The sequence below is a fragment of the Hemitrygon akajei genome, chromosome 30 (assembly GCF_048418815.1).
Source record: "Hemitrygon akajei chromosome 30, sHemAka1.3, whole genome shotgun sequence".
NCBI classification, from domain to species: Eukaryota; Metazoa; Chordata; class Chondrichthyes; order Myliobatiformes; family Dasyatidae; genus Hemitrygon; species Hemitrygon akajei.
Window position 1 is genome coordinate 7173524 of NC_133153.1, and position 19639 is coordinate 7193162.

At 45.7% G+C, this 19639-nt stretch overlaps 1 protein-coding gene across 1 annotated transcript in view; it reads right to left on the minus strand.

Moving 5' to 3' along the window:
• The window catches only part of adam10a (ADAM metallopeptidase domain 10a), a 146456-nt gene that overhangs the window by 61323 nt on the left and 65494 nt on the right, over window positions 1-19639 (minus strand). The window contains exon 3 of the mRNA XM_073032922.1: window positions 15504-15622. Within this exon, the coding sequence (XP_072889023.1) occupies window positions 15504-15622 (119 nt within the window). The remainder of the gene's footprint in view (window positions 1-15503; window positions 15623-19639) is intronic.

The window sequence follows — 19639 nt, forward strand, 5'->3', positions numbered from 1 at the left end:
AAAGATATTCAGCTCTGAATATAAAATGAACTGTTACACGCTGGACTCAAGACCTTTGGTGTATCAAACTCTCAACAGATAATTAAACTAAAATACATAAATTGAGGCTCTCATTTGCATGTAATTCAAAGTATGATCACATCTTAAATAGTGATTCAAAGCACTACACGAAGGAACTGCTTGAAATTCTGCACTTGGTCACAGGAGATGACAAGAATGGATTGATACATGTTTGGTCAAATTGATGGGCTCAAATTCCTTAAGGGCAGACTTCTCCCTAACTACACGAGCTCAGACAATGTTGAAGCTTGGCTCTCATGTTTGTCTATTCCCAATTTACTTTGCCCAATTACCCCTCACTGTTTGTCCCGTTATACGGCAACTTGGCTACATTTACTGCCAAGAATACCTTTTACTGGATATGATTCTGGAAAAGGAGAGAATGGGTGAACAGTACCGAGTCTGAATGACCAGGTCTGAGTTTAGCAGGCCAGCTCTGCCTGTTAAGAGATACGGATCAGTTCCAGAGTAATATAAAGTAAGTAATTCAACCTTGGATTAGGTTCACATCCACGCAAAGCTCCAGATCCACACTGGAACTGATGCAAGCGCTGGAAAAATTGACCAAACTGTTCTAAGCCAATGTCGAGAGAATGGGCAGTGAATCAAAATGATCTGCAGACTTCAATAAAAGGAGCCAAATTTGAGCATCTGGCCTGTGTGCTAACCCTGGGAACTTCTATTGCAGCTCCCCCACCCACCCCACCCCCTCCTCTGTATATGTATCCTTCCACTGTTTTCTTAAAGCTCATCCCTCCAGATACCAACCAAAATGCCAATATTTTTAAACGTTTCAAATTTGGTGTAAGTAAATGCTTTTACTTACACCAACACCCCATGGCAACACAGCACTCGAGTGAGGTGCATTATGAAGTTGATGATAAATAATTTATCTCACTTATAAACACTGAAAAATATGCTTTCATCTTCTATGCAATCATGTAGTAATAGTCCATATAATTATTTCTTATGAACAGCATCTGGGAATGCGAAGCCTGAAACCAATGCAACTTAAAAAAAATATTTTGGGCCACTCCCTCCATAAACAAAACTTTTTCCCAGGCTGCCGAGAACCAATAATCACTTCCAGGAATGTAATCTAATGACTCACTCATGAATGACATCACACATGCCTGTACAAACTGATATTAAACTTAAAGCAACGTATTTAAGTTTACAAACACAGCCACTGCTCTCTATCAGTCCTTCATAGTAACACTTTTTCAGAGAAAAGCAAAGATACAGCATTCAGTTTTAATTATTCTTCTAAACAATGTACAATTAATATATTCTGGTTGATAACATGAAACCAAGTTCTAATTTTAAAAATAGATATGAGATTCATTTTCATTATGATAGGACTTTTTAAACAAACATTTAATATGGTGAACTCTAAAGTAGCCTAGGTTAAAATAATCATCTCGTGTACTTCAGGTGCATTCACACTTAGCCTATGGAAACTTACTGGACTCAAGGTGAAGACTGTTTTATGGCAGAAATTTTTGTTGTTAATTGGTTAGGTCAAAGTCATTAAAAAAAAAACTAGAATGTTCTTCTCCCACTGGGTTAACTGTGCCTTTTAAATGTGGTTAATTGAATCTCTTAGAACTGTTCATCCGACATTAAAAAGACCATAAATCTTCAGCCAGTACTATGAGTAATGGGGATTCCCAGCAGCCAGACAGGTAAAATAATAACCTGTGATGTGTTAGATCCTTCCATAAGAAATCAGACTCATAACTGATTCCCCAACCTTGACTCAATTTGCATCCATTTCAAATTAATACTTTTTCCATAGAATATCATATTAAGAGTCATTATCTATTACCTTTGAAATAACACTTGGGCTGTGTGAAAAATGAGAACAATTAAAATATAAATAATGTAACAATTCATTTCAGTTCACAAGGAACAGTTGACAAGTCGTGCAAAGTCATGCCTCCAGCCCTGCACTTACAGAAGATATCATTCACTCATTTGCATTGTCAGCAAAACTATCAAACTGAGGTTATTAAACTAAAAAATATCATAAATGGTTATGTAGCGATGTACTACATACAGAGCTAGAGACGACACGCAGTCGGTAAGTCGTTTCGAGACTAGTTTTTTCAAACTTCGCGGCGCTGGCATTTAATCCCTAGCGCCCGCCCTCTCCAGGCGGAAATGACATCAGAGGTACATTACCAAAGTCTCCCCCGGCGCAATGACTATTTCTGAGCCGGTTTGCCTGCACAGAAAGTGGGTCGCCACATAACCCCGCCCCCCCAGAACTGGTGATACACCCCACCCCTCCCCAATGTCCACAGTCTGGATCAGCCTCTGTTTGGGAGGTCTGCCTCTGCACCGCGGTGCCTGAACCTCGACCGGCTGCGCCAAGTCCACATGGACTGGTCTGAGTCGGTCCACCGTGAAAACCTCCTCTTTCCCCCCGATGTCCAGAACTTACGTGGACCTGTTGTTGTTGATCACCTTGAACGGCCCCTCGTACGGCCGCTGTAGCGGTGCCCGGTGTCCGCCCCTTCGTACAAATACAAACTTACAGTTCTGCAGGTCTTTGGGTACATGGGTCGGGGTCTGTCCATGCTGTGAAGTTGGTATGGGGGCCAGGTTGCCGAGCCTTTCGCGTAGACTGTCCAGGACTGCTGCGGGTTCTTCCTCTTGCCCCCTTGGGGCTGGTATGAACTCACCCGGGACGGCCAAGGGTGCGCCGTACACCAACTCAGCCGACGAGGCGTGCAGATCCTCTTTGGGCGCTGTGCGAATTCCAAGCAGGACCCAGGGAAGCTCGTCCACCCAGTTAGGTCCTCTCAGGCAGGCCATGAGAGCCGACTTCAAGTGATGAAGGAAGTGTTCCACCAGTCCGTTCGATTGTGGGTGGTAGGCAGTTGTGTGGTGTAACTGCGTTCCCAACAGGCTGGCCACAGCCGACCACAGGCTGGAGGTGAACTGGGCTCCTCTGTCGGAGGTAATGTGGGCTGGTACCCCGAAGCGTGCTACCCAGGTTGCAATCAGTGCTCGGGCGCAGGAATCGGCAGATGTGTTGGTGAGCAGGACCGCCTCTGGCCACCTCGTGAACCGGTCTACCATAGTTAGGAAGTACCGTGCTCCTCAAGACACTGGTAGGGGGCCCACAATATCCACGTGAATGTGGTCGAACCTCCGGTGGGTGGGTTCGAACTGCTGCAGCAGGGCTTTAGTGTGCCGCTGCACCTTGGCTGTTTGGCACTGCGCGCACGTTCTGGCCCATTCACTGACCTGATTGCGAAGTCCGTGCCATGCGAACTTGCTGGAGACCAGCCGGACGGTTGTCCTGATAGATGGGTGCGCCAAACTGTGTATGGAGTCGAAAACTCGCCGCCTCCAGGCTGCCGGGACGATGGGGTGAGGTTGGCCAGTAGCCACGTCGCACAGGAGGGTCCTCTCACCTGGGCCTACGAGAAAGTCCTGCAGCTGCAAACCCGAGACTGCGGTCGTGCACTGAGCATCTCGTCGTCTGCCTGCTGCGCCTCCGCCAGTGCTGCATAGTCCACCCCCACGGACAGGGCCTGGACAGCTGGTCTGGAGAGTACGTCCGCCACAACATTGTCCTTTCCCGAGACATGCTGGATGTCCATCGTGTACTCGGAGATGTAGGTCAGATGTCGCTGCTTGCGAGCCGATCAGGGATCGGACACCTTCGTGAACGTGAAGGTCAACGGTTTGTGGTCCATGAACGCAGTACTTCTAAGAAGTACCTGAAATGCCGGATTGCCAGATACAGTGCCAACAGCTCCTGGTCGAAAGCACTGTACTTGAGTTTGGGTGGTCGTAGGTGCTTGCTGAAGAACGCCAAGGGTTGCCAGCGCCCCTCGACGAGTTGCTCCAGCACCCCACCGACTGCTGTGTCGGATGCGTCCACCGTGAGGGCGGTCGGGACGTCCGTTCTGGGGTGCACCAGCATCACGGCATCTGCTAAGGCTTCCTTGACTTTAACTAAAGCGGCCGCGGCCTCCTCGTCCCAAGTAACGTCCTTGCCTTTACCTGACATCAGGGTGTACAAAGGGCGCATGATACGGGCTGCTGAGGGGAGGAAACGGTGGTAGAAGTTCACCATACAAACAAACTCCTGCAGGCCTTTAACCATGTTGGGCCGGGCAAAGTGGCGGATCGCGTCTACCTTGGCAGGCAGAGGTGTTGCCCCGTCTTTGGTAATCCTGTGGCCCAGGAAGTCGATGGTATCGAGACCGAACTGGCACTTGGCCGGGTTGATCGTGAGGCCGAAATCACTCAGGCAGGAGTAGAGCTGGCGGAGGTGGGACAGATGCTCCTGACGACTACTGCTGGCTATAAGGATGTCATCCAAATAGATAAACACAAAGTCCAGGTCGCGTCCCACCGCATCCATTAGCCACTGGAACATCTGTGCGGCATTCTTCAGGCCGAACGGGGTGATAAGTGCTGTTTTGGGGATGTCTTCAGGGTGCACCGGGATTTGATGGTATCCCCGGATAAGGTCTACTTTGGAAAATATTCTTGCCCCGTGCAGGTTTGCTGCAAAGTCCTGTATGTGTGGCACGTGGTAGCCGTTTGGAGTGGTAGCCTCGTTCAGTCTGCGGTAGTCGCCGCATGGTCTCCAACCCCCAGCTGCTTTGGGCACCATGTGCAGGGGGGAGGCCCATGGGCTGTCGGACCTCCGTACGATCCCCAATTCCTCCATACTCTTGAACTCCTCCTTCGCCAGGCGGAGCTTTTCCGGGGGAGCCTTCGTGCGCGGGCATGGAGGGGTGGTCCCTTGGTCGGGATGTGGTGCTGAACCCCGTGTCTGGGCATGGCTGCCGTGAACTGCGGTGTCAGAATCGATGGGAAGCCCGCCAGGATTCTGGTGAATTCGTTATCCGACAGCGTGATGGAGTCCAGTGTTGGGGCTGGCAACTTGGCTTCACCCCGGGGAGAACGTCTGGAAAGTCTCGGCATGTACCAGTCTTTTCCCTTGCAAGTTGACCAGCAGGCTGTGAGCTCGCAAGAAGTCCGCCCCCAGGAGTGGTTGGGCCACAGCGGCCAGTGTGAAGTCCCACGTGAACCGGCTGGCGCCGAACTGCAGCTGCACTGTGCAGGTGCCGTAGGTCCGTATCGTGCTGCCGTTTGCGGCCCTCAGGGTGGGTCCTGGTTTCCTGTTGCTGGTGTCGTACCCCGTCGGGGGCAAGATGCTGATCTCCGCCCCGGTGTCGACCAAGAAGCGGCGTCCCGACTGTTTGTCCCAGACGTACAAGAGGCTGTCCTGGTGGCCAGCCGCCATAGTCATTAGCGGCAGCTGGCCCTGGCCCTTGCAGGTTGGGTGACAACAGTGGGCTTCTGTGACCCACCACTGGTGGTAGAAACACCACTGTTCACTGTCCTCCTCACTCCTGCCTCTGTGTTGTGTGCGCCCCCCTGCTGGGCCTGGTCTGGTCTGCTGTTGGGCACATGGCTTGGTAATCTGACTGACAGATACCACGCTCTCCCTCTTGCCTTTCTACAGCACGTCTGCCCAGGTCGCCACCTTCCGGGGGTCGCTTAAATCTGCGTCGGCCAGCAGCAGATGTATGTCCTCGGGCAGTTGCTCTAGGAACGCTTGCTCGAACATGAGGCAGGGCTTGTGTCCGTCAGCCAGGGCCAGTATCTCGTTCATCAATGCTGATGGCAGTCTGCCTCCCAAACCGTCCAGGTGAAGCAGGCGGGCACCCCGCTCACGCCGTGAGAGGCCAAAGGTCCCAATGAGCAGCGCCTTGAATGCTTCATATTTGCCTTCTTCCGGGGGCGACTGTATGAAATCCACAACCTGGGCGGCTGTCTCCTGGTCAAGGGCACTCACCACGTGGTAGTAACGCGTGGAATCAGAGGATATCTGCTGAATCTGGAACTGGGCTTCTGCTTGGCTAAACCACACGCGTGGTCGCAGCGTCCAGAAAGTCGGCAATTTTAGCGAAACTGCGTGAACAGATGAAGAGTCGGTCATCTTTGGTCCAAATCCCGTTTGGACCGTCGGGGTCACCAATGTAGCGATGTACTACATACAGAGCTAGAGACGACACGCAGTCGGTAAGTCGTTTCGAGACTAGTTTTTTCAAACTTCGCGGCGCTGGCATTTAATCCCTAGCGTCCACCCTCCGGGCGGAAATGACATCAGAGGTGCATTACCAAAGTCTCCCCCCGCATGCTGGCTATTTGTGAGCCGGTTTGCCTGCGCAGAAAGTGGGTCACCACAGTTATACAACAGAAGTACAAACAGAAAATGCTTGATACACTCAGCAACTGTATGAAGAGAACCCCACGTCAGAACTGAGGAGAGAAAACAAACAAGTATCACGGAGGCTTAACGGTTAGCGCAATGCTATTGTAGCTTGGGGTGTCGGAGTTTGGAGTTCAATTCCAGCATCCTCTGTAAGCAAGTTTGTACATTCCTTCCTGTGCACATGGAGGGTTTCCTCTGGGTGCTCTGCTTTCCTCCCACAGTCCAAGTACATGGTAGGCTAATTGGTCATTGTAAATTGTCCTGTGATTAGGCTGGGGTTAAATCTGGTGTTGCAAGGCTTACAGATCAAAAGGCCATAAGGGCCTATTCCACTTTGTATCTCTATATAAATAAAAAATAAAATAGTGTTGAGCTACAAGTGAGAGGGATTGATAGGAAAAAGGGAGTATCTCTGATGGGGCGAGACTAGGGTGGCCCTGGAGACAAACTGTAACCCATCACTGAGGTGATTTCATTAACAACAAATAATTAATGAGGCAGCGTATGACTTACAGAAGATGAGATGTTGTTCCTCAACCTTACACTCATCTATGTTATAATTGTACAGAAGGCCCCCAAACAGGGCAGGGTGGTACCGAGATAGGGAAGTAAGGCTCAGAGCTGCACCTTTAGACACCTGTCTCAATGCCAAATTCCTCAACCTCAAGAGTCACACTTTCCATTTTGGACACTCAGCTATTGTGAAATTTGCTGAGCTTTTTGTCTCCCCATTAGAACACCCTGATCTGTTGGGCAAGATCTGCTGCACTGTATATTGCAATTCTTCCATTCCTTTGTGTCCTCGCTTCCAGTTTTTAAATAAACAGAGGGCCACATTCTCCCTCCCAAGTTGGCCTTTAACCGGTCAGCCATATGAACTTGTTTACAGCTTGTCCCATGGCCAACCTGGCATGCCATGGAGATATTCCATTAGTCTTAGCCATTCTTCAGCTTGATACAAACTTGTTTCTCCCTGTCCCCACCCTCACACAGAGTTCTGACAAAGAATTTTCAACTTGAAACTGCTTCTATTTCCACAGATATTAATTGACTTGCTGAACATTTCCAGCATTCTGTTTTCAAATAAATTACTAGTTTTAGATTTAATAATTAACGATCTTCATACTACAAGGATAAAGGATCTCCTGGACATTAACAGTAACTTCTATCAAAATCACTACTTCATTATATGAATGGCCACGAAGTCCCAGATAAACATGCACATCCTCTGAAGTGCAGAAGTCCAGGACATAATGACAGACAATTGCTGCATCTCTATCAACACTCATTCACTGGATTCTAAAAAGTCTTCTTTTAGTTTTGGATTCTAAATTCCCAAGTTCACTGAGATTCTGTAATATTTCATAAGGGAATAAAAAAATGCTTCTCTGATCATCTTAACTGTTGTAACCTTATAGAACTGTCTTCAATCGCGACTCCAGGTTTGTCCATGGGGCCACAAAAGGGAAGATAATTTCCTAATTATACTGCTTTGGTTTAGCTTGCTTATCTTTAAAGCAATTTATGGATATCGATTTTAAATGTACTTTTTAAATAATTGGAAATATTTCATTTTAAATAGCTTGCAAAGTCTTTGACATTTAAGTTAAAAATCAGTTTTCTTACCCAGCAAATCTTTGGCCCTAGCTTCTCAAAGCTTCATGGAAAAAGGCCTCAGCACTACACCAGCCGTAGTCCAGTCAAAGCCGAGCCAATACTGCTGGACTTGAGCCCAGATAAGTGAAGGGACTATGGAAATAATTTCAGGTTGTTGGTCTTGTCCAGGATGATCTGGATTGCTTATGTCCGCTGGGATTGGACTTGACTGATCCTAAGGGGTCCTTACCAAGGCAGATGTTGGGAGAATATCTCCTGACATAAAATAATCTAGAACTAGGGGAAGCAATTTTAAAATAAGCACTCCTCCATTTAAGATGGATCAGGTTCAAATTTCCCTGAAGCTATAAATCTTTTAAATGTTTTTAAAAGATAGTGTGAAGCAAAGTCTTGGAATATTTTTAAGATAACGATAAGGAGGGGATGAAAAGTTACTATAAGAAGACAGTGAAATTGAGATTACAGACGGATCAGCAGAGCACGTTTGAAGAGCCAAGTGACCACTCTTACTCCTGACTCATATCACCAAGTATAATCTCATGGTTTACACTCACTGTTCAGGACTTTAAAAAGAAATTCTGCACTCTCTTGTCAAAGCTCATAACATAAAATTCTAGGATCTAACAGCACTGTCGGAAGACCAGGCACCATTTCTGCAATCCAAGTGCAGATACAAGACTGTCAAACGGTTCAAGGGTTCAAAGCAAGGGCCTGAAACATCCACTGTGCTTTTTACCATAGATGCTGCCGGCCAGAACTGAGGGGAGCAGCTGCTTGAACTCAGACCTCCCGCGAAGACCAACCGCCGCGCTGTTGACCTGCAGCCTTCTGTATACTGCCAACCAGGGGCCTGAAGCAGGACCCAGGGGCCTCCATGGGGAGCAACCACTGACTGCCTCTGCTTTCGCCCCAATGCTTCAATCTTTCTTGACACTTTGAAATTGAGTCAATCATGGCCCACACTCTGTCTCTGGTCTTCTGCATGAAGCAGCCTTTCTTCACGGTCTTCTCCAGGGACAGCAGAGCGCTAGTTCATTTGGTCGAACTTCAAACTGCACACCACAGGCTCCGAAACACAATCTTGGCAAAAATAACAAGCGGAAGGCGTAGAAAGTGAAATAATTGAAGAGACTGGCTATCTGAAAGATGTTGCCTGAAGAATCATTGTTTGCTGGTTCCTTTTCTTCACCAGTATAATCAACATCCCAAAACAGCCCATCTTACAGGACAGTGGATACACTAGGAACTGCAGTAGTCCAAATGTACCTCAGTAGCATCTTCTCAAATACATCTCAGAGCCTTCTTATAGATTGCACATTTCATTTGTAGATGACCAGATATTAACGATTGCTTTGTGCACTCTCCCTCCCCATGACACAGATGCTGCTCAACCTACTGAGTTCCTCCAGCAGTTAGTTTCTGAACCAACCCAGGCTAAGTAAGCCAATCACAATTCTTGCCTTTTGCCCGACAAGCAGCAGAGCAATGAGCAAAGCACATTGCTCAAAGGCATTACTAATCTCTGCTTAACTAGATGGAAATCTTTAAATTACATATTAGTGTGGCGAGGGTGTTGATCTATCTCACTCTTGTATGCCTCCTCAACACCATCAACAGCTGTGTCATCAGCAAATTTATCCTTAGCTTTCCAGCTGTGCCTAGCCACACAATCGTGGGTGTAGACAGAGTAAAGCAGTGGCCTAAGAATGGATCCATGAAGAGTGCCAGTGTTGACCGTCAGCAATGAGGAAATGCTATTTCCAATCCGCACTACTGTCACCTTCCGGTGAGGAAGTCAAGGATCCAGTTGCAGAGGCCCAGGTTTTGAAGCTTGTTGATTAGTACTGAGGGTATGAAGGTGCTGAACATGGAGCTGTAATCAACAAACAACAGCCTAGCGTAAGTATTGCTATTGTTCAGGTGATACAAGGCCGAGTGAAGAGCTAGTGAGATTGCATCCTCAGTAGACCTACTGTGGTGATAGACAAATTCCAGTGGGCCCAGGTCCTTGCTTAAGCAGGTGCTGATCCCAGCCATGACCAACCTCTCAAAGTACTTCATTCACCATAGATGTGAGTGCACCAGAGCGACAGATGTTGAGGCAGTTCACCCTGCTCTTCTTGAGCACCATTATGACTGTCGCCCTTTTGACTGTAGCAGTGAGAGATTGAAGTGACCTTAACCACTCCCGGCAGTTGGTTTCAGTGTCCTACCAGGTACATCAGGCTATTGCTTTGAGGGTTCATCCTCTCAAAACATGTTCAGAGACGCCAGTATAGTTCTGAATCACCAGTCTTGAATGCCACAGATCTAGCCATTAGCAGACTATGAGTCTCCTGGTTCATTCACAGCTTTTGGTATGGGTGTGTCCAATATGTTCTCAAAGGCACAGACTCATCCACACAGGTCTTGATAAAGTTGTGACAACTGTGGTGTATTCATTCCTTTTTTAAGATGAATCCCTGAACATTTTCCAGTCCAAAGCAGTCCTGTAAGTGCTCTTCCGCCTCCTTCAACCACAGCTTTTTGGTTCTCACCACTGGCGCTGCGATCTTTGGTCTCTGCCTGTACACTGGGAGAAGTAGTACAGTCAAGTGATCGAAATGTGGGTGTGGCACAGTAAGCGCTCTTGATGGCGGTATAACAGAGGTCAAGTGTGTTCCACTGCTGATATGTTGCTGGTAGTGTTTCAGGGACTTTTAAAGTTTTATTTATTTTTTAATTTTTGTTTTGTTTATAGATACAGCATGGAATAGGCTCCTCTGGTCCTCTGAGCCACGTTACCCAGCAACCCACCAATTTAATCCCAGCCTTATCATTAGACAATTTACAATGACCAATTAACCTACTAACCAGCATGTCTTTGGACTGTGGAAGGAAACAGACCATCTGGAGGAAATCTGTGCACGAATAGGAAGAAGCACGCACTTGCTTATGGAGGACAATAGAACTGAACTCCGAACTCCAACACCCGAGCTGCAATAGTGTTGTGCTAACCGCTACGTCACAGCGCCATAGTTGGTGCCTCTTCAAGATGGCCTGGTTGAAGTCTCCTGCAATGATTAGGATGACATCAGAGTGCACTGCTTCGTGACAGCTGATCACGGTGCTCATCTCCTCCAGGGCCTCTCTGATGTACACCACTACCTGGATGGCAGCGGAAAACCCCTTGGCAGATAACAGGGACAACACTTGAATGCTAGATGTTCCAGGTCATGTGAGCGGGATTGAGACAGAACCACAATGAGCTAATAATGAAACACAGTCTACCTCCTCTACTTTTAAAAGCTACAGCCGTCCTGTCTTTTCAGAGGATGGTGGAGCTTTCAGACTGCAGTGGTGGTTAGCCACGTTTCTGTGAAGCAAAGTACACAGCAATCTCTGATGTCCCTCTGGTACCGCAATCTGGCTCTGGCACATTCGCCAGCAGGATAATCAGGGGTGGGGAGCTAAGACTTCTGCATTGCAGACTGGCCCATCATGCTGGGGTCCAGCAATTTTCAGGACGGATGGATATTTATTTAAATGATGTCACAAGTTGTACTTGTATATCCCCCATGTTAGTGCAAGATTAACCTCATGCCAGTTGGCAGACTTGTGTCTAGAATCAGATACAATGCCTTTTCATTCTTTACATTGATAGTCAATGGTTTCTGTACTGTTCTAATGTATTCATACACATCAGTATCACTGCTGTCACACGCAGCTGTGTGAGGTAGTATACTGCTACAAAAATAACTAAGGCCTCGTCCACACTAGACCGGATAAATCCGTAACCAAAGCTTTTTCTCTTTGTTTTGACCCTCCGTCCACACTGAAACAGTGTTTTCCTCCCCCGAAAACGGAGCTTTTCTAAAACACTATCCAGAGTGTGTAAATCTGAAAACGCCAGTTGGGTGGTTTAGTGTGTACAGGGTAACTGGAGCTTTTTAAAAACGCTGTCATGATGTGCCGGAACAGATGGTGGTGGCAGCACGGCATTTCATTGTTTTCTTGAACTAAGAGGAAGAAACGGAAACATACCGTTTTCTCTTCGCTTGTTTTCTGTAGCTGTGTCCTGCGCGCATGCCCAGTAGGAGGAGATTCGCCCAAATACCCGTATTAATGTGGACGGAAGTACTTCCAGAAACGCCTGGTGTGGACACCTATCGCTTTCTCGTGACACCGGCGTTTTCAAAATTCACCGGCTCAGTGTGGATGTAGCCTAAGAGGCTTCCTCCTCCAACTTCTCCAGTGTCAGAAGAACTCTACACAGTGGTCCTTCCCCACCGAGCCTTTGCAGTGGCTGCACCAAGCTTCGGAGCGTCCCTCAGCACGAACTCCTGCAGCCTGGAATGTGCCAGTCGGCAGCATCCATCCACAGACATCTCAATGTGATGGTAGGCCAACAAGTTACGGACCGACCAAAGAACAACTCCCACCAAGTTGATGATCTGCCAGCAGAGCTTCATGTTTGTCTCCGTCTGTGTCTCTGAGAACAGCCCATAGACCAGGGTCCTCTGTCACACAGCTGCTCGGGATGGAACGGGACATAGGCCCTTTCATCTTCTTTCACGCCCTCTTTGCAAGCCCACAGTCTGCAAAGAGGTGAGCTAGTCTCTTCCCGACTCCAGAAATCCTGCAGCCACCACGCCCCTTGAGTGATGCTCTGGGCATGCAGGATAAAACTAACTGGGAGGGGCACATCTCACTGCCAGCCAGCAAAGGACCTGGTGCCTATTGGTGATGAGACATTTTACCAGATGGTCTGGACAATCTGCCCAGAAAACCACCCCACTGTGTCCATCGAGTTCTTTTCCTGCAGTGTCTCATGGACTCGTGGTCAAAGGTGTTGGTTTGGAAGAACTTTCCACAAATGACAAGTAGTGCAGCAACATTCAACAGACTGGGACATTGCACGCCATCGGGGCTGGACCCATTCTTTGCAATGCTGGGGTCAGACAGAACCTTAGCATGTAGTAGTACTTGATGCCCACTTACTTCAGTACCAGGTACAGCCTGATGCAGCCAGACACGAAGGTAGTTATCAGGGTGAGGGTGACATTAGGTACATTTTTGCCCCTGTTATCCAGGAACATGTGCACTGTGACCTGTCTGACCTGCTCCATCTTTGATCCCCAGATAAACCTGGAGATGGGCAAGGTGATTCCCAAGCTGGAGGGGCAGAGGATGGGCCACTTCTGCACCAAGGACAACAGCAGTTAGCGCAACCTATTACAACTTGGGGTGTTGGGAGTTTGGAGTTCAATTCTGCCATTATCTGTAAGAAGTCTGTACGTCCTCCCCATGGAAAGTGTAGGTTTCCTCCAGGTGCTCCAGTTTCCTCCCACAGTTCAAAGATGTACCAGTTAGTAGGTTAATTGGTCATTGTAAATTGTGCAGTGATTCAGGTAGATGGAGCCTGGGAAGGCAGTCCATCTGAGGGAGGGAAAACTCTGATTTCAAACCTCCGCTGCCTTGCGGCCATACCCACTCATGGGAAAGGCTTCGGGAGTAAACCCTGAGGACAAATCTGGAGCCGGAGTCCCTAAGGCAGTCTGACGTTGCCTTCAACCTCATTCTGGCAACTCCCACGAAGGCACTGGTACCAAGCTGTATCGGCCCTTGACCTTCCCTTGGACAATGTCGATGGCATGGAGAGAGGAGACTTGCAGCATGGGCAACTGCCAGTCTTCCATGCCTGCGCCCTGGAGTGGACAATCCTTGAAGCAGACTGTCCAGGCTGATCCATGGTCTCGAGAGACTAATGGATGCCATCATCATTGATTAGGCTCGGGTTAAATCAGGGGTTGCTGGGTGGTGCAGTTTGAAGAGCCGGAAGTGCCTATTCCACGCTGTATCCCAATAAATTAATAAATAAATTAGCTCTGAGAGCACCTCACGCCTGATGATCAGGTCCTTCCCAGTTATCAATCAGGTAAACACTCCCATAAGTCCCAGCTTCTGAAGTGTTTTCCAATTTCTGCTTTACCTTCCCAGTACCCTGCAGCCAATTTTTGTTGCATGCCTTGGCCCCTCCGAATCAGATCCCCAGCGTCTTCACCTAATCAGACCTGATGGTGAAGGGGACACTGAATCGCTCAGGCCAGTTACCGAAGAGCATGACCTTGCTCTTGCCGCGGTTAGCCCTGGCCCCTGGTGCCAACTCAAGCTGGTCGCAGGCACTGATCAATCTGCCAACTGACTTCAGATCTGAACAAAGGATGGCAAAGTTGTCCATATACAAGGAGGGTTTCACATGGGTCCCTCCGCTGCTCCCATTCTTTCTGATAGCTTCAGTAAATGGTTCTAAGCACCACACAAACAAAACAAGGGACAGTGTGCAACCCTGCCTGACTCCAGACGTGACAGGGAAGCTATCTGACAGCACTACAGAGCAGTTGGATCCAATTACTAATTTCCATCCCAAAGGCCATTCTGGAAAGTATATCCAGCATGTGCGTGTGTGATATCCCTTCAACGGCTTTCTCTTGGTCCAAAATGACCAGGCAGGCATTCACCCCACCGTCCTGCACCCAGGCAATGGTGTCTCTCAGCAGCACGACGCTGTCAAAGATCTTCCTGTCAGGCACAGCAGAGGTTTAGTCCAGGGGGAACACCAGACTTGATCACATATCAGGCTGGCATGACGCTGTAGCAGTAAAGTACAACTTTGTCACAGGCATTACCCATCACCTTATGGGCATATAACCATTTCTTTAAAATAGACATTTGCCTCACATATATATCCCCCATGCTTGAGACTTCAATCGATTTGTGAAATACTGAAATACAATTTGAACTCTGATGACAGCAGAAAATATTGTTCAATGCAAAATGACTTTCCATTCACAGGCTAGTCAATAGTGGATGCAGTTGAATGACCTTGATCCAGTCTTCACTGATGTATGCATATGCATATCCAATACAGTCATCAGACTGCAATCATGAAGATGTAATCATGGCTTATTAGACCTTTCAAATGCATTCACAGTTCCCGCAAACAAAGTACAAACTGTGAATTGAATGTGTGACCTTCCTAACCATTCATTCCTAATTACCTGAACAACAAGGTAACAACTATTTTTGTCTTAAGAATTAGCTCTGATAATTTATTTTAACATTTTATTCACGTCATTGATAAAAATACATTTAGATATGAGTAGTTACTTTAGCTAAAGGTTAGAGAAGATTAGGACAAAACACTGCATAAGAAACCATGATTAGGTTTGGGTCTACATCTTTTGATTGAGGTACATCACCAAATCACATCTTAACCAGCTGGAAAATAAAATATTGGCCTAAACAGTTGCAGAGATTAAACGTATATTTTACCTAATGGAAGTAAATGCACTTAAGAAGTTGGAGGGAAAATAGGATGACAAAGACACCATATAAAGTAGCACCATATATTATTTAAGCTTTCATATTATTTGCATTAATTTTATTTTTAACAAAACCATTACTTTCACATTGTAGATAATGAGGAAATTTTAGAAAGTAATTAACTGGTTCTGATCACTGAAGCAGCCGTATCAGCAAATTGTTTTGGTAGCATACACTTGCAATTACTTTAGTTTACAATTAATAATCTTACCATAGATTTCTCCAGTGTAGATGTGGGAGACATCATAATTCAGCACTTCACCTGACACTTCCACTTTAAAATCATCTGTGAATAACGAGGTGTCCCGCTTCATTCTTAGGTTGAAATTCCTAATAAGACAGCAGCAAAAAGAATTGAGTTAACTTAACAATGTTGCCATCCTCTGAAAGTTGATGTGAATAAATTCTCATATTACGTTAAAATCTTCACATGCAAATTAAATCAACTTCTTTACTCTGTACTGCAGAAAATGGAGCTTACACCACCATTCATCACTCACTAAAATACCAACAGACTGACAGCTAACTTCATTCTAGTTCGCTTTTCCAGTAAGGATGTGTCTCAGGGTGAAATACATATGTTGCAAAGTATACACCATGGGATTTTTAGTTAAGCACTGTTTATTCAAATCAGAATTAATGGACAAATAAACAGAAAGGGAAAGGATAGAGCAAAAACAACACATGTTGTCAATATCTACTACAATTTCAATCAATTTTACCAACTATTTTCTCAAACCCAGTTCTACAGAATTGTACCAGAAATCATAATTAACAGTTCTAAACAAACATGGAGCTCTATTAACTTCATATTGAAATATCTTAAAACATACTAGACCCTTAAAGTTAAGGCTTTATAGTGTTTTATATGCAAATACAAAACCAGTTATATTATTAGAGTTATTAATGTAACAACACGCTCTGGAAATTCAATTTCAAACTAGAACAGAAAAATATAAAAAATTTACATTTTAAAATGGTAACTCAAAATCCAATGTCCATATTTTCATTGAGATTAAGTTTCAAGGCTTAGCACTCTATGAACCTAAGAAATTAGACAGAGCAGTAGGCTACTCAGCCCCTCAAGTCTGCCCGGCTATTCAATAACATCGTGGCTGATCAACACTGGCCTAAACTCAGTGGCAGTTTCCCATCATCTCTATTTCCTTGATATGTCAGATTTTTGTCTAGATCCATCCCAAAGGACAAAATTAGTCCTCTTTAAGATCAGTGTGGTCAGCTATTCATGCAGCTGAAAGAGATGGGGAAGAACTTAATTTTTGTTTTGCATCCATATTTATTCAGGAGACAGACATGGAGACTTTAGAACTGAGGCAAAAGAATAGTGAGTTCATGGACCATATCTGGACTACGAAAGAGGAGGTGCTGGCTGTCTTGAGATGAATTAAAGTGAATAAATCCCAGGACCAGCCAACAAGTTTCCTCGGACCTTGTGGGAGACCAGTGCAGAAAATACAGGAGCCCTGAGAGATGCTTAAAACATACTTAGCCATGGGTGAGGTGGTGGAGGACGAGAGGGTAGCTAACGTTGTTCCAGTATTCTAAAACTAAGAATAGGCCAAGAAATTTTAGTACTGTGAACCTGACATCAGTTGTGGGTAAATAACTGGGAGGTATTCTAAGGGACAAGATATAAAAGTATTTGGATAGACTGGGCCTGATTGGGGATAGGCAGCATCCATGAAAATGAACAAACAGCCGACGATTCAGGCTGCGACCCTTCATCAGGACTGGAAAGGAAGGGGAGAAACATCAGAATAAAATGATGGGGGAGGATGAGAAGGGACTGAGACCCCAATCTTCCCAGATGAGGCAACACTTCATCTGCAAATCTACTGTAGCTGTCTACCGTATCTGGTGCTCACAATGCGGCCTCCTGTACGTTGGTGAGACTGGTCATAAGTTGGGGTGCTACGTTGTTGAGCACCTCCGCTCCATCCCCCAAAAGCCCATGGATAAGTGAAAAGAGAGCACTGGGACATCAAGATACAAAGCACCACAGTTTCTGCAAATCTGAAATAAAAGTATGGTGGAGGTCCCCAGCACTTCAGTGCTGATATAACAAGCAGTCTCCTGGAGCAGCTTGCCGGGTTGAGCATTATTTGTTGGCAAAGTTGGGAGCACACCAGTAGCAATTAATAAATCTCTGAAACTTGGATTTCTGTCTTTTCCTAGTTCTGATAAAATATCAACCACACAGATGCTTGAAATAGCACCAAAGTTTCACATCAATCGAAAGGGTGGGTATTTCTTTCAATCCAGGGGTTGATTTATAGGAACCATTTCTACAAAAGTCAGGGTGAGTCATTTTAAATCAGGGTGGACATTTACAAATCGTAGTGATTCTAAGTTAAACAGTTACTAGTTTATTAAGGCGAAAAATATTCAACAGTTATTAACAGCTATACTACTTCAAGACCAGAGTAAAGAAAAGCTTTCAATGGAGGTTACTTGGTTGCAACTTGTTCCAAACACGTGAAGAATTCTACTCATGTTGCAGCTGATGTAAGCATTTTCCTCCAGTCCTTTTTGCCAACACATGGTTTATAAGCTATAATAATAATCAGGTTCTAATTAGCACATTAAAATTTAAACACAACTTTCTACTTAAGCATATGATTTTATATTCATTTTATGATCAGTAGATCAGCTTTGAAATGCTTTAAAAAGATCTGCCTTGAATAGAAAATTATCAAGATACAGGCGTCCCCCGCTTTCCGAACGTTTGCTTTACAGCATTTCGCTTTTACGAAAGACCTACATTAGTACCTGTTTTCGCTAACCGAAAGAGCATTTTCACTTTTACGAAAAAGGACGCCCACTTTAAACTTGTGTTTACCCTGAGAAAGACTACCATGACCATGAAGCCTTGCGCGGGCAGGTGCGTACATGTGTGTATGTGCCAATTTTTTAATACAAATCAGTTTTGGCTCAATCTTCCCAATTCTGGTAAGTGAAACTACACTGTACATACATTATTTCTACTTTATATAGGCTGTGCAGTTATCATATCATTCCTGCTTTTACTATATGTTGGTATTATTTTAGGTTTTATGTGCCATTTGATATGATTTGGTAGGTTATTTTTTGGGTCTGAGAATGCTCAAGAAATTTTCCTATAAATATATATATATAGTAATTTCTTCTTCGTTTTACGCCATTTCGGCTTACAAACACTCTACCTTCAGATAGCGGGAGAAACCTGTACTATTTTACAAAAAAGTTAAAGTCTGTCCCAAGCGTTATAGGCTTATCAGGCCGGTGCTTATGCTGGTTTCCGTGGCTTGAAGTGACTGAGAGTATGAGACTCCCCCCAGGATAGGACGCCAGTCTATCGCGAGGTTAACCCCCAGCATTTTGCTGGTACCCATTTTCAGCTGGGTGGACTGGAGCAGTGTGTGGTTAAGTGCCTTGCTCAAGGACACACACGCTGCCTCGGCTGGAGCTCGAACTCATGACCTTCAGATCACTAGTCCAACGCCTTAACCACTTGGCCAAGCGCCACACACTATTTTACAAACATTGAGTTCTTTACCGTTAAGAACAAATATGTTTAAAGACCAACTTATACTGATTGATCCCAGTTTAAGTAAACAATATGGACAGTTGGTGGAGGCAGCTTTCTGAGATCTACTCTCAGGAATTTCTGAGGCAGCAGATGATCAAAAAGGATGGGTTACAGCTGAACCAGGGGGGACTAACATCCTTGCAGGCAAGTTTGCTAGAGCTGTTGGGAGGGATTAAACTAATTTGGCAGGGGTACGGGAACCAGAGTGATAGGTCTTTATCTTTGGCACGTATCTATCCTGTGCCTTCCAAAGTGCCCCCAAAAAGTCCAGCCATTGCTCTCTGCCATCAGCCCTGCTGGTGTACACTTCAAATCAACTTTAGCCAGCTCCTCTCTCATGCCTTGGTAACCCCCTTTGCTCTACTGTAACACTGATACATCTGACTTTAGTTCCTCCCTCTCAAACTGCAGGGTGAGTTCTATCATATTATGATCACTGTCTTCTATAGGTGCCTTTACTGAAAGCTCCCTAATCAAATCTGGTTCATTACACATCACCCAATCCAGAATTGCCTTTCCCCTAGTGGGCTCAACCACAAGCTGCTCTAAAAAGCCATCTCATAGGCATTCTACAAATTCCTTCATGGTTGTCCTAATCTTCCTGCATATTGAAATTCCCCTTGATTATTGTAACATTGCCATCACATTCCTATTCTATTTCCCATTGAAATTTACATCCCTCATCCTGGCTACTGTTTGGGGACCTGTATATAACTCCCATCAGGGTCATTTTATCCTTGCAATTTCTTAACTCTACC